The 12,440-nt window shown below is 26.3% G+C and overlaps 1 protein-coding gene across 1 annotated transcript; it reads left to right on the plus strand.

The window, feature by feature from the left end:
* The first annotated feature begins 782 nt into the window (after positions 1–782).
* LOC135924131 (histone-lysine N-methyltransferase SUV39H2-like) lies at positions 783–9,611 on the plus strand. Its single transcript, XM_065459179.1, has 6 exons — positions 783–1,026; positions 1,070–1,128; positions 1,170–2,003; positions 8,233–8,385; positions 8,429–8,558; positions 8,606–9,611. Exons 1-6 carry the CDS (start codon positions 837–839, stop codon positions 9,247–9,249), a joined length of 2,010 nt encoding a protein of 669 aa, XP_065315251.1. The 5' UTR covers positions 783–836; the 3' UTR covers positions 9,250–9,611.
* Positions 9,612–12,440: the final 2,829 nt, after the last annotated feature.

The raw sequence follows: 12,440 nt of genomic DNA on the forward strand, positions 1-12,440 counted from the left end.
TTAACAACCTATCGATTGAGGGAGCATATCTCTACAGGGAGATCTCCTGCCAGCCAAGATTATGTTTGGTGGGCATTGAAAACTAGTTTGACTTTGAACTGGATAAGACCAAATGTAGAGCATAATTTTTGAAATGAAAATGAAAGACAAAGTCAAAATCATGATTTACATTTGAAAGGGAGAGAATTAGAGATTTCACAACCTGTGTGATTAAACAATGAGACTGCTAAAGGTTGGAGAAAGGGAATGATTAAAAAACGACAGGGTTATATTCTTATATTGATTGTGGAAACACGCAGATTAGCTAAGAGATCGTTCAATTATTCTAACTCATGAAAGTTCATCGTAAGTTACAGAAATAGTTGTACTAGTAAATGAAGCAGGTACAAATATTGCATTACGTTGTTCATCAAGAAACCGTAAACTCACAAAGAGGTTTATTGAAAAAATCTAGCTTAAAAATGTTTGGAGGAAATTTAATAAACTATTATTTATTAAATATTTATAAAAAGAATGGAACATTCTAAAAAATTAATATATGTGATGTGATAATTTTAAAATATAAATAAAACGATATAATTTAATCCATGGTGGTTTTTTAAATAGCTAACTATTAGTCGTTTTATTAAAACGGTGTCTCGTGGTACTGCCCGACTCTGTATGTGTTTTAGGGTGAGAAATATTTTTTATATGAGAAAATAATAATATAAAATATTGAAAAGAAATAATATATTTTAGGTAACATTTTTATGTAAGGTGAATAAGAGTGGTTTTGAATTTGCGCGGTTTACATGGAGTTTCATATCATACAATGATAATTTCTTCTATATAGTATAATGGCGTTCATATCAACTAGAAGATATCTGCATTATGTACAAGAGGCATTAGAAAATGGTGCATTGTTAGAGATACCATGTTTATATACTCATAACGACTTGAAATCTCTTGTAACATTTTCCAAACTGGAATTGAGGAATATAGGCTTACTTGATGGCTCGCAATCTAGTAAATGGATGTCAAGCAAACGTAAATATATTTAATATTTTGATAACAATTTATTTGTTATTAGGTTATACAAATGATTTTGAGTTTGAAGTTGAAGGTATTTTAGACTATGTTAGTGTAAAAGTAAAATAAATTGTGTTTCAATATAGTATATAGCCTTTCAGAATGTTCAATTCTATTATATTAAATGGAAAAATTGGGATGATACCTATAATACTTGGGAACCAGCTAAAAATCTCCTAAAATGCAAACATTTAATCAATAAATTTAATTATACACGAACTCATAATTCTTCATCTCCATATGAAAAAATCTTATTTTTTTTTAATAAAAATAAAATAGATAGATTTAAAAATATTATGATAAATCCAAGGACACACCAAATATACTCATATAATGATGTCAAAATATTATTAAATCTGCCATCAAATTATCCTACTCAACTTGATAAATTACACAAATTTGTTAAATTTCAAAATGCTCTAAAAGAATGGGAAATTTACATAAATAATATTATAGGTTATAATCAAATAATAGTTGAAAATAATATTGATAACTCTTATCCTCCAAAAAATTTTACTTTTATAAATGATTATATTCCTGGGGAAAATGTATTTATATCAGATGATCCTCCAATTGGATGTACATGTCAAAACAATTGTCAACCCATATTAGAAATTGACAATAAACCATGTGTAAGAAGTTTTCCACAAAAGTTATCTGGTTGGAAAAGAAATAAAGTGTGTTGCAGTTCTATGTCAGGATATAATTTTCCATATAATAAACATGGGAGAATCATATTAAAAGCAGGAATTCCCATATATGAATGCAATAAATTATGTAAATGTGATCCTCATTTATGTCGATTCAGGGTTGTACAAAAAGGAAATTCGAAATTTAAATTTTCTATTTTTAAGACTGATGATAATCGAGGATGGGGTGTCAAAACATTACAAAGAATATATAAAAACACATTTGTTATGGAATATATTGGAGAAGTAAATATTATAATTTATTATATTACACATGTTTTTTTAAATTTATAGTGGGGCATACTCCGAGTTGGGCAGTTCCTCCAAAAAAAGAATCTAGATACAGATTCTTTGTAAAAAATGAATCTTAGATACAGATACTAGTGTCTTTTTCAAAATATCAAAAAGATAAAGATATTTATATCTTTTGCCTAATTAGAGTATCTTAAATGTAAGATACATTTAAATTATCATTGCCAATTAAAGAATAGTTTATAAAATACAGTTTTTATTATTTATTTATGAAGAACATATACATATAATAAGAATGAATATTTACAATAATTATTAAAATATTTAATGATGAGTTAATTATAATAATCAGGTTTTAATATTAGTAATGCCCATTCTTAACATAGATAGGGAAGAGGGACTAGTATTTTTAAAGGGAGTTAAAATATTTATTTAAAAAGTATTTAAAATAGATTCATTATTTTATAAGATAATCAAATTTTTCAAATAATTTATCATTAGACCTTTGCCATTATAATACTTTCAATTGTAGCTGATGGAGGTATTGCAGTATTATATTTATAAAAATTTCCTTAATAAAAGGATAATAATTAAGCATTTATAATGTATTTTGACTTTCTTTAATATAATTTAAAACCTTCAGTTAAATGTTATTTGCATTATTGATCTCAGCAACAATTGTTTCACCAAAAGAAAAATAATCATCATTTTCTTTATTAGATGTTAGATCTATTGGTGTTATAGTTTGAGCTTGATTATATACTCTGGTACTATATTTAGGGCTTCTTTTATTAATATATTTTGAAAGTATTTTTTTTTATCATCTGACTCAATCCATAATCTTAAAATATGGATGTGATATTGATGTCAAAAAAAGACATTATATTTAAATCATAGAAAAATATTTTGTTAAAATCTTTTGCCCATATTTGTGTTTAACCATTTATCATTTTTTTGTTTATATAGGTTTTACATCTAGCTTGTACATTGTCTTTTTTAACTTTATTTTAAAAAAATTTACATATAAAATTTTAAGATTTAGATTTGATTCACGTGAACTTATTTCCATTATTTAAATTTCACTACCATGAGTGTTAATCATCCTACAAATTAAAAAAATATTACATAAAATTAGTCACGATATTCTATCGAGTTACATTTATATATAAAATATAATCGTTACATATTTCCTTTTGGTATTGTTATTTTTTATTTATCTACCTATTTTGATTGCCATTATATTTAAAATATGGTGGAAAAAAATAAGTAAATTAATACAAGATTCTTGAAGAAAATAAGATATATACTGTGATATGTAAAATTTTAAACATGAATATTAAAAAGAATCTATCTTTTGTCAAGAAAATGAAAAAGATACAAGATTCTTTTCAGAACAAAGGATCTTAGATACAGAGTATCTTATTAAAAATGTGAAAAAGATACTGAGTACAAGATACAAAAGGATCTTGTATCTTAGATACAAGTATTCGTGGTACTACCCAACTCTGGGCATACTTTTACTCTAAGAAAATTTTTTTTATAATTATTTATCATAATCTTTATCACAAGTTAATTTTGAAAAATTACTAGAAATATCTATTAATTATTATGCAATCTAAAGATTACTTAATCTTTGAATTGGCTCCTATATATTTTTATTATAATTCTTGATTATTTTAATTTTTTTATATTTAGAATGTTGAACAAATCATATAGTATTTACCCCCTCATTGTTAATTTTGATTTTAAATTGTATTTTATTATTATTAACTATGCATTCAAATTTTTGATCATTTATTTATTGTTCCAGTTTAAATTGATAGTTAGTTTTAAACTATAGTCACAGGGGTTCAGTAGTGGTCTGCTGGTTTTTGAAAGTTGCTTAATTTGTATCAAAGTTACTAATTTTGAAAAGTATTTTTATTTTAATCAATTTATTTTGATATAATTAATGTACATGTTAGCTGCAATTTGCTTTTTCTGGTAATATGTTATTTTTTCAACTTTAAATAATTTTTTGAGTTGTGTTTTTAAAATATTAAAAATCAAATTTTTTATGGAAATATATTCCAGCATTTTAGATACATATCATATGAATTCTAGGCAAATTTTTTGAGTAATTTATATAAAAAATCTATGGAAAACTAATATAAATTTTATAAGTTCAAAAGTTCATGGCAAAATTGTCTGTAATTCAACAAGTATATTTCATACAAGATGAAATTCTTTCCAATATAAATTTTAAAGTAATAACAAGATTTTATTCGCAGGGGCATTGGAGAGGCCTTATTGCATATTTAGTATACATTAAAATTACTTCTATTTCAACCCTTAAAACTAATAATAGTAGTTTAATATCATATAAATTTTCAAATGTTAATTATGGAATATTTAGCATATTATTGTATTTCAAATGCAAATTTCTTAAATGTGCAAAATTTACATGAGGTGGAGGAATAAATATATCGGGGTGTAAAACTGGCCCCAAGATGTTTCCCACATACATACGACCATGAATGAGAGCAACCAGAAATAAATTGATAAGTTTTTCTTTCCACATCCAAAAAAGGTCGTATTATTGCCAACTTTTATTTATTCTGAAATAACTAAATACTTGTAAAAGCATTTCGTACTTGCGACTATTGAATCTATTGTTTTTCTAGTAATTTGCAATATATTCATTATTTCATGATAATCAGGGATCCAAACCGAACCTTTAACCCGATATTTTTTATCTAACCGAACCGGAACCGTTAATTGATTTTCTATGCTAACCTGAACCGAACCGCTAAAATGTTTGTGAATCGGTTCGAGCCTCATGATTTTGTGATTATAAAATAATGTATGCTGCAATCGAATCAATTATGATTGATAAGTGTTAGCCACATTTTTTATAAACTTTTGTATATTGCCATTTTACAACATATTTAAGATTATAACCTAGAAATAAATTGAATCCAATATACTAATTATTTACATATAGTATTATAAATGACAAAATGTATATTTTTATATAAAAAATTTTTGATCTTTATTTTTGTATAAAATATTTTTAACAGTTCTAATCGAACCGATATCTTTATTTTTTATGAACTGAACCTGAACCTTAAACCGTTATTCTTATACAAATATGCATTTCGGTTCCGATCCCTGATGATAACGCTCTCAAAATTACTGCGTAAATGTATTTGCTATAAAAAATTTGTTACAATGGGTTGGCTATAAGACATTCGCAGTAAGGAAATCTCGATGTAAGTTTTGCTAAAAAATATTGATGATTTAGCCTTCACGATAAAAATTTTGCTCTTAAGTGTTTGCGGTTTAGGTCCGAAAATATATTCTCTATAATGGATTCACGATATTATCTTCGCTATAAAAGTTTCATGGAAAATAATTTCCTGTCATCTTTGCTATAAATGGCATGTATTGTAAAAAATTCGCCAAAAAAATGCATCGGATAAAAGTTTGTTGCTGATATAATAAAATAAGCTTATTCGCGTTAACTTGTTACATTGATTTTATTGTTTATTTTTAATTATTGTCTGAAATAGGGGTGTACCGATACCACTTTTTGGAGGCCATCCGATATTCCATATATTAAATTGATATCGACCGATTACCGATCCGATATCATATCTAATTTTGTATTCTGTAAAGATATCAATGGTTTTAATTTTTAATATACTTTTTATAAGTATAACATCTATAATTTAACTATACCATAACATATGTCATTTAAATATATTATAATGATCAGTTATCATTTATATTCAATTGCAATTCTAAAAGTATATAAAATATTTTTATTGATAAATCACTTATTTACATAATTAGTAATAAACAAATATATTATGAAATTTGAAATAAATATTTAAAATTAATATATCGAAGATTTCTTTTTTGAATACCAAAATTTCCAATTTATCGGAGGTCAGTCTGCGGTGATGGAAACTGTTAATATCACTAGCTTCACTAAAAACAGATTCTGAAGAGATTATTGCACACTTTTATAAACAGAATGCGAAAAAAAATAACAATATGGCAGAATGTTTATTAACTAATTATTACTATTAAAAAAATTAAACATAAAAATGGATTTCGATTTTATTTATAAAAATAAATGGTTACTTTTTTTAAAATTTTACAATATTTTATTTTTGTTAAAAGTACCATTTTTTATCGGATTGGAACATTTTATAATATTTGCCGATAACCGATATTTTAAAATAGATGAAATATAGGCCCGATATTCCGATATAAAATATCGGTTGATTCTTTCTATGTAAACTCTTTTCTTACTCAATCTTAAAGAAAGCACATTCTAAAAAATAATAAGGCATAAAATTTAAATAAAAAGAATGTTGTTTTTCAGGCTTAAACAACTATTTCTTAATGCAGATATCTTTGTTTTAGAGGATAAATATCTCACATTGTAAATATTTAGTTCTCTTATCTTTAAGAACCCCCCCCCCCCCCATTTTTCCTCCAAATTCAGACCAAGGTAAAGGTAATGATGATAATAATGTATTCTTACTACTTTCTATAATAATAGTAATAGGTCATTCCATGTTAATTAAATTAAACACCTTTCGACAGACCCCTTTAAATTTCGATAAAAATTTGTAGGCACGTTATATATATGTTATATATCTGAAACGAAATTTTAGCTCTTTAACATTTAGATTACTGGAGATAATAGGAATTAAAGGTACAAATCGACTTAAATTTAAAAAATCGAAGCCTATGATATATTCGAAATATTAATATTAAGTCAAATGGGCATACGATGACCAATATTTAAAGAAATTAATTTGTATGTTTCCCCCTTAGTTATCAATTATTGATAGTATTAATATTGGATTCAATATTCGAACTAATTTAGTTTTTAATTTAAAACTAAATATTTAACAACAGTAAAAGGTTAAAAAAGCCTATTTTTATACCTTTATTCCCCATTATCTCCGATAATTTAATTGCTAATGAGCTAAAATTTCGTTTCAGATATTACTAGAACATATATAACGTGCCTCAATTTTTTTAATCAAAATTCGAAGGGGTCGGCCGAAAATCTCGATTTTTTTACTCATTTGACATGGAATGCCCCAACACCATTTAGAATAATAAAATAAAAAATACTACAACTGAAAGGAATGTAATGAGATATAATTTTAAAAAATAATGCGTTGTTACCTTAATTCATGACTTGTTTTTAACACTGTTTTTTGGGGAAACGACGTCACTTACACGGCGTTATTAAATTAATGAACCGATCGAAATCAGGGTTACTATTATAAAATCCGGAAACGGGCATATTCTCGGGAATATTTAATTAATTATTTTGCCCTGCAAACATATCTAATCTTCATTTCAATGTTGAACTAACCAATGATGAAATATCATCTGATATGGCTGCAGTCAATGCCCTAATTGTAGAATTCAATATTGATATCGGAGTTGTTTTAACCAATTCCGATCAAAGAGTGGTTTTTGGGAAAACGTGGGAATAAGGGAAAGTGCATAGCATGTTTTACCTTTGATTTGATGGAAAGACCTTTCTCTACACCATCCTATAAGACTTTTATCAATTCCTCCAACGATTGCTGCTTCGGAGAGAATTTGGGGTCTTATTTTGGAAGAATCTAAAAATCATATTAGACTTATTAATAAACTTGTGGAAAAGTTAATATTCATGAAGTATAATATTTACAACATAAAATATTGATACTACATATAATTATCCAGTTATTTCAACTCCTGAAATTTTAGAAAATGGAAATAAGCAGATAATGTTATCATTATAGAAGAAGAATTAATTAATGTTATATATATTTCGATTAAGACTCTTTTGGTTTTATTCTATTCAGTATATCTAATTTATTGAGTCAAGCGTTGATCATTTTAGGCTAAAAAAATTTGTCAAAATTTATTGATTTTTAAGCCAATTTGGGACATTTTCAATAAGTTTACCAAAATGCCCGGGAAATTCCCAATATTGCCGTGGTGGAAATTTTTTTTTCATAATTCCTGGAAATTTTAACATAATTATTTATTTGTGTTTATAATACATTTCATTTTTATCTCATGATAAGTTATTAATATGCTTATTAAACATTTATTTTTAAAATTCATTTTCTTGATTTTTCTAAAAATGGAAGGGGGGGGTGCTAAATTATTTTCATATTTTCAAGGCACTATACTCATACTAAATACATTTTTTATGAAGATAATCACTAATGAAGAGGCAGAAAAAAGAGGACAAATTTATGATTCAAATGGCATAACCTATCTTTTTGATTTAGATTTCTGTGATCAAGATAATGCTTTTACAGTTGATGCTGGTTATTATGGAAATATATCACATTTCGTTAATCATTCAGTAAAAAAAATTTTTTGTTATAATATTTGAAAATTAATATAAGTGTGACCCAAATTTGGTCGTATATGCAGTATATATTAACAATTTGGATATAAGATTACCGAGAATTGCTCTATTCGCCCGCAAAGATATACTTAAAGGGGAAGAATTGACATTTGATTATCTTAATTCAGGTAAATTCAATTTTATATTATTTTAAATTAATTTTTTTTTGTAATAGCCAACAATAATTTTCAATCTGAAAAAGGCTTTATTACTAAATCTCCTTCAAATAGAATTAATAAAGCGATGGCTAAACATCATTACTACTTTATGGACCTCAATTACGCTAATATTTCATTAAATCGTTATGTTTCTCCTGCCCATAATCTAGACCTTCTAACTCCACCTTCCTCACTCGTATCCAAAGATTCAATGTCAAACGAAAATAGTGAATCATTGATATTGGAAGACATTAAACCAGACATTGAGTTGCTGAAAGCCGAAGTGGCCAATAAAATGATTAACTTGGAAGACACTCCTCCAGATACGGTCATAGAAAAGGAGGCATTTACAGACCATTCTTTGAATAACTCATTAATTCTATACCCCAATGATATTTTATTAAACGCACCAATTTCTAATGCCTTGAAACGACCTTCTCCTTCCGACTTCATTCCTAATGGTAACTCCAATAAACGTTCATATGATAACAAAAATATTATCTACGAGAAATTGAATCAATTCCCCGAACAAAAAAATTCAAAGTCACGACCAAATAGGTCTATAAAAGCACCTCGTTGCAACGAATCATACAAAAAAGCGGCATCTCTTAGAATAGCATGCAAATGCAAGTCTATAAATTGTAGAAAATACATTTTTTAACAAGTATCAAGATTTATTTAAGGAAATATATTATACGTCTTATAAAAATCTTTAAAACCAATTTAGAAAAAAAAAGTTTTTTACTTACAATATATTGTGTTTTTCTGAATTATTATCATAATATTAAGGCTTTCACAAATCTACTAAATTTGTATAAAAAAATCAATGCACCAAAGTTATTTAAATCTTATCAGAAATTTTTTTTTTCCGTATCCTTATATCTCATTAGGAATCCCAGAAGTAAATAAAATAGTTATAGATTATTTAATTTTTTCCCGCTAATCATGAAACGAACTACTAATTGTATGTATATTTTTGAGCAAAATTATTCATTTTTTAAAAATTATTTATATAAATTTTTAAAAGATACATATATTAGTTTATATACCCTTTATAAGTTTTTATACTATTAAGCATGTTTATATGAATAATTTTTTACTTATGTGAATGATGTTTTAGATCATTGTCGAATATAAAATAAATATTATATAATAGTACATGTTATGATTTCAAAAATAAAAATATTTTTCATTATGCAGCCTTCTTTTAAGTCTAAGGCTTGTGAATAAATAGTCACCAACTATGCATGAACTGATTCAAAAACTCACTGTTATTTTTCTTATATTTCCTGCAATTGAAATATGGGCATTTATAATATTAATGGTAATTTTGAGATTTTATGAACCATTAATTATTTAAATAACTTTTATGCTGTCTAGCAAAAATGTTTCCTAAAAAATTAATTATCGACATTCCGAAAACATAGAGACTTATTCCTATAAATTAGTGTTGTTAAACCGGAGATTTCGATAATATATGTCTAGACCTATGTTCCTTCTATGAGCAAAATCTTCAGGCTTGCGTAATATTTTTCTGGATAAAATATTGAGTTATTCGTTTTTAAAATCGGTTCAAAACGAGGCGTTTAACAACACTACTATAAATAAATAATATACTTTCTCTACAACTTAGATGCTTAGATATATTTAATTCTAGTATAGGGAGAGATTCTTTTGGCAAAACACCAAATTACATTATAATAATATAGAATTACGATGAAGTTACCAATGACTAGAGTATCAAACGGTATCTACGATAATTTTGAAAATTCAATATATCGTCATCATGGTAAGATGGATTGTATATGCTAGCTGTGTATTTTCCTGAAATGTGTTATTTTTTCAACTTTAAATATTTTTTTGAGTGAGTCTTTTAAAATTTAAAAATCTGATCTTACCGGAAATGTATTCCAGCATGTTTAGAATACCTAGCAGATTTTCCATTTTGAAATCCCTATTTTCCAACCTCATACGATTTTCCATCCTATGTTTATCATTCTTTTCATGAATTTCAGACACTTTTGAATTTAATATTTATATTGGGTTTGCATAGAGTTTTTATATAAATTATAAATGACTTAAAGTTTAACCGTAAAATGATCTAAAATTCATAAGATAGGTATTCTTAACATGCTGAAATATATTGTGGTAAAATCAGATTTAAACGCGCTCAATTTGAAAAAATAACACATTTCCGGAAAAATATCAAACACATTAATTTTTTATGAGATTTGTTAGTTCAAAGATAGATGGTAGATAAATAACAATTTAAATTGGATCGGTTATAGTGAAGGTCAACGGTCCGGTCTTAGACCGGGATCGGACCGATCTTTTTCTTGAGGACCGTGGTCCGGACCGGTCTTTTTATTTTTTACGGTCCAGATCGCGGTCCGGACCGGTCTTTTATTATTGTTTAAGTTTGCTTTACTATACAATTAATATAATTTTATTGTATATTTTATGATATTTTTCTAGAGGAGTCATTTTAGATTTTGTTAATTTTTATTTTACAATATGAAAAGCATAAGTTTGTCCAAGAAACATTTTACTTATAGTCCCAATAAAAACATAGAGTATGTGTTCACTGCAGTACAAAATTTAATGTATCGTCAGCACCTAGTAACAAAATAATTGTTTATAATTTTTTAAGCAATAAATTAATCAAAATAAGCAATAATATTATTAAAATATTTTACTTATTATATAGTTCTATTTTTTTAAAGAAACTGTCTGTATAATTTATTGTAAAAATTACTTAACCTTATTCTTAATAAAATAATTAGGTACCTTAAGCAGACATCTGATAAAACATAAAATATATACTTCTAATGATGAAAATGAAAATATCTCAAAAAACACAATCTACTCTTAATTTTAATATGCCCTCTATAAGCACAAAATCATTTTTTTCAATACCATTGGATAAATTTTATTGTTTATATAATACTCTTATATTTAATAAAATGATAAAACAAATCAAATTAGGTTAAAAAAATATGTTTTTTAAACAAATAAAAAGACCGGTCTTTTTATTTAGGACCACGGTCTGGATCGATCTTTTTCTTAAGGACGGTGGTCCGGTCCGGTCCTAGGGTATCGGTCCAGTCCGGACCAAAGACCGGACCGTGACCTTCACTAATCGGTTATCAGGTCGATTTTCTACGAATATCAGATCAAATTTTAAAGAAAAATTAAAAAAAGCCGGGATATATTTTAAAAAAATAATAAAACTAGCCGGGCTAATCGTGTATAAAAAATTTATAGGGCCATGCCGGACAATTAATAAAATATCACAATTACAAATGCGCAGCAAACAATTGATTTATAAAACGTATAAATATATAGTCATAGAGGAGAGATATAAAAGCCTTAATTGGCATCGGAAAAAAATTAGCTAACGATATTAGAAATGTAGACGAGAAAATTTGTACAAAAATATTTAACGAACCAAGGCAGACTTTTGGTACATTTTAACGGGCTAGGTCTGACTTATCGTATAAACGGATCGAACTGAGCTGGGCAAATTAAAAAAAAATAATACTTGGCCGGGCCTGGTTTTCGGGCTGGACAACTTGTGCAAAAATTCTTGAGGCTTCAGATCTCTAATATAAATGTATTTGTTAATAAATTATTTCTAAAAATGTTTTGAAGATTTTCACTTTTTTAGAATTTGTATCTATATGTGTTTCGACCATTTAATTTAAATACTGCCCATTTTTTAAAAAATTTCCGAATAATTTGTTGTCTTTTATAGATATATTTTAGAAGTAATTAGCACAAATCTAACTAACGACTGGCTTGAAATTAATTTATTATATGAGGTTACTATAAAGGTTAGCTAGATATGAGGTG

This window comes from Gordionus sp. m RMFG-2023, chromosome 2, assembly GCF_954871325.1.
Source record: "Gordionus sp. m RMFG-2023 chromosome 2, tfGorSpeb1-WG-v2, whole genome shotgun sequence".
NCBI lineage: Eukaryota > Metazoa > Nematomorpha > Gordioida > Chordodea > Parachordodidae > Gordionus > Gordionus sp. m RMFG-2023.